This window comes from Cephus cinctus, unplaced genomic scaffold, assembly GCF_000341935.2.
Source record: "Cephus cinctus unplaced genomic scaffold, Ccin1 Ccin1_scaffold0436, whole genome shotgun sequence".
Taxonomy (NCBI): domain Eukaryota; kingdom Metazoa; phylum Arthropoda; class Insecta; order Hymenoptera; family Cephidae; genus Cephus; species Cephus cinctus.
The window spans coordinates 1-3,569 of record NW_014333116.1 but is presented as its reverse complement, the minus strand read 5'-3'; the positions used below and the strand labels follow the sequence as shown (position 1 = coordinate 3,569).

General features: G+C 39.1%; 1 protein-coding gene across 1 annotated transcript; it reads right to left on the bottom strand.

Moving 5' to 3' along the window:
- Positions 1–345: 345 nt before the first annotated feature.
- Positions 346–1,830, bottom strand: LOC107267663. The gene is made up of 3 exons (XM_015739641.2): positions 1,464–1,830; positions 943–1,126; positions 346–503 (listed from the first exon to the last, which is right to left on the bottom strand). The coding sequence occupies exons 1-3, from the start codon at positions 1,491–1,493 to the stop codon at positions 346–348; spliced, it is 372 nt and encodes a 123-aa protein (XP_015595127.1). The 5' UTR covers positions 1,494–1,830.
- Between the last annotated feature and the right edge of the window lie 1,739 nt (positions 1,831–3,569).

Here is a 3,569-nt window from a genome sequence, read left to right as displayed (position 1 = left end):
CCGCCCTTACTTTAATGGACTATCTATGGAAAGAAAGTAAGAGATAGAGACAGAGAAAGAGACAGAGACAGAGATAGAGAGAGAGAGAGAGAGAGAGAGAGAGAAAGAAGGACCGCAAGAAATAATAAAAAACGCATTATTACATATTTTTTGAACAATAATATATTATATATAATATGTAACATGTAATAATTTTAAAACTTATAATAAATAAATATATTTTAGACAGAACTCAGAACTAAGAACTTGGCCCTGCAACAAAAATAACAAATAATATAAAATAATATTTATCAAGGAGCGCGATAGCCATCTGAAAAAAAATAACACCGTTTATACTTACTATTGTTAGCTGCCAACTCGTCCGCCGCCTCGCCTGCCGCCTCGACCCCTTGCCCGACAGGGCCCTTGACTTGCTAATTTTCTTAGCATGCGGCACAGAAAAGCTTCCGCATAATTTTGCCGTGCCCTTCTTCCGGCACGATTTCCGCGGCGTTGATAATTTCCTGTAAAATGAAAAATAAAAATAAATAAATGAGTAAAATAAATGCAAAATAGTATTTTTATAATTTAGCATACGTGGTAAAACATTTTCTGACAAGTGTGAGGTTGCAGCATGAGTCGAAGGCGATTATTGCAATCATACAAGTTAAGAAAACGTTGTCCCAACAAGTAATTTACAAAATTTTACTTGACAAGCACTGCGTTGCCTGAGCATGACCTGGATCGTGCCCAGATGACACAGTAGTGCTCGTGAAGTAAAATTTTCCCAGTGGCTTTTCATTTGACGCAACTTTTAATTATACTCGTTGATGGATTTTAGTTGTCCACTTGTTGCTTTTTTTTACATCGGTCGACCTGTCTCAACTTAAACGATGTGCTCAGTTCGTTATTTATAAGCAGTCGCAGTTACTTGTATTAAGAAAATGAAGATTTTTTACTTACGTTCTTCGTCCGCTGGAGGGTACTCAGTAATTGGCCGTGGCTGTGGCCGTGGCCGTGGCCCTGGCTGTGCCACCGGTAGAGGTGCTTGTCGCATCGGCTGCGCGAGATCCTCCCTCTTCCCCGACGCCGAATCGACAAGGACGTCACCGTGCGCTCGCTCTGTTTGTTCGATAGAATAATCCACCTGAAATATAAAAAATACACATGAATTAATCGTTATAAAAAAAAACACGCTTAAGACTGGTGCCCCCGCCGCCGATTCCATAAAAATTCGCTCCATGTCCATCTGACATATAAAAAATACACATGAATTAATCGCTATTAAAAAAATATTCTTAATAGCCGCAGTAGAATCTCGATGCCAAGTAATTTTGTGTCGTCGGACGACGTTTACTTGATTGAGACGCTACTGCTCCTTTTATTTACCGCTACGTCGGCTTTATATCTGCCTTTTCAATTATTATTAATTCCCATTTCGTTTATTCGAAAAGCGAAGAATAAATTTAATTTTAATTACTTACCTCGAAATCGTTGTCGCTCTCGTTCTCCATTTTCTTCGAAGTGATGAAAAACAAAGAAGACGAAGAAGAAAGAAATATAGATCTTTTTTTGTCTTCTATCTGTCTTTCAAAGACAGAAGAACTTTGGTGCTTTTACAAAAAAATTCGACACTCTTATTGGCTGTCGTGGTTGACACGAAATTCACGGGTACCTGATAGGCCTACTTGCGCCAGCGAATCATGGAGGTACGCGAGAGAGTATTGTTATGATAGATGTGTTTTTGAGCACGTGTATGTTACCCGGTAGAATGTCATCAAAAAACAAAACAGAGACGCGGTAGGGTCTCGACAGGCAGTATTGACAGAAGATTTATTAGCCTCCATTAAGTCTATCGAGAGACGCAAACCAGTGTGTGGATAAAGAGTGGGTACGCGAGAGAGTATTGTTATGATAGTTGTGTTTTTGAGCACGTGTATGTTACCCGCTCGAATGTCATCAAAAAACAAACCAGAAGATTTATTAGCCTCCATTCTGTGTATCGAGAGGCGTAAATCATTGTGTGTAAAAAGAGTGTGCCGAATGTAAAGTGGCGGTGAAAGTAAAAAGTGAAGAGATATATTGGTGCAATATAAGTGGCATTAAATATATTCTTCTCTGGGTTCGCTGCGGCGAGTAAAAAAAGTCTTGTCATTTTGCTATTTCCCAGTAAGAAAACGTGCTGCATGACGTATCAGCAGCAAAAATGTGAATTCTGCGACCGCATTAAGCTAAAATCTAACGGGCATTCATGGCATACTATTTTGTCAGATATTAGCTTAACCAACCTGGTTAATATAATTTTTTTTGTATTATTTATTGCAGATTGAACGACTACGGGATACGCCAGCGATTTTTTTTTATTTTTTGTTTTAAAATCTTCTTATTTACCTAACGTCATGTCATTTTGCTATTTCCCAGTAAGAAAACGTGCTGCATGACGTATCAGCAAAAAATGTGAATTCTGCGACCGCATTAAGCTAAAATCTAACGGGCATTCATGGCATACTATTTTGTCAGATATTAGCTTAACCAACCTGGTTAATATAATTTTTTTTGTATTATTTATTGCAGATTGAACGACTACGGAATACGCCAGCGATTTTTTTTTATTTTTTGTTTTTAAATCTTTTTTTATTTACTTAAGAGTTCCAAACTCACTGGCGGCTCAAAGCGCCTGGCATTCTGTTCGATTTAGAACACCTGTGAGTTCAAAATTCACTGGCAGCTCACAGCGCCTGGCAGATTCTAGCGCCTGACTCACTGGCGGCTCAAAGCGCCTGGCATTCTGTTCGATTTAGAACACCTGTGAGTTCAAAACTCACTGGCAGCTCACAGTGCCTGGCAGCTTCTAGCGCCTATACCGAAGCCCTAGAGGCTATAAATAATAATAAATAAAAGACGATAATACGTCTTAGTATGATGGCAGCATTGAAGCAGGAATTAGACCAGAAGAACGTTATTGCTACAGGTCATCGACTGAACGACGATCACATTGATGACTTTGGGCGTTTGTTAACCGCAAATTCAGACTTCTTGCAACCATCTGAAACATGGAGTATTTATTTTCCGCACTTAATAAACCCTATACCGCAGGACCGAAAACATATTCAGTTATTACATAGCTCAAGTAATCTTACTGACCGGCGTGCACCTGGTGTTCATTATCTGAAACATGGAGTATTTATTTTCCGCACTTAATAAACCCTATACCGCAGGACCGAAAACATATTCAGTTATTATATAGCTCAAGTGATCTTACTGACCGGCGTGCACCTGGTGGTCATTGGGTCTGCAGTTATTATGATAAAAAAAAACTGTTCATTTATGATTCCCTCAGGGCTCCGACGAAACGATTGCATGAACATCACAGATTGGTTCTTAAGAAACTATACCCACATCTCGATCTCAATGTTAAATCGGTAGTTGTATTTCCACTCGTCGATCAGCAGCCGAATAATAAAGATTGCGGCATATATGCAATCGCATTTGCTGTAACGATTTTGTTTGGTTTAAAGCTGGAGAACGTTAGATATGACACTACACAGATGCGTCGTCATTTGTTGGAGATGTTTGAATCCAAAAGAATC

Coding starts and splice junctions, on each gene's coding strand:
- LOC107267663 (XM_015739641.2), bottom strand. CDS start 1,493: ATGGAGAACGAGAGCGACAACGATTTCGAG. Junction 1,127..1,463: donor AGAGCGACAACGATTTCGAG/GTAAGTAATTAA, acceptor TTTATATTTCAG/GTGGATTATTCTATCGAACA. Junction 504..942: donor CCCTCCAGCGGACGAAGAAC/GTAAGTAAAAAA, acceptor TTCATTTTACAG/GAAATTATCAACGCCGCGGA.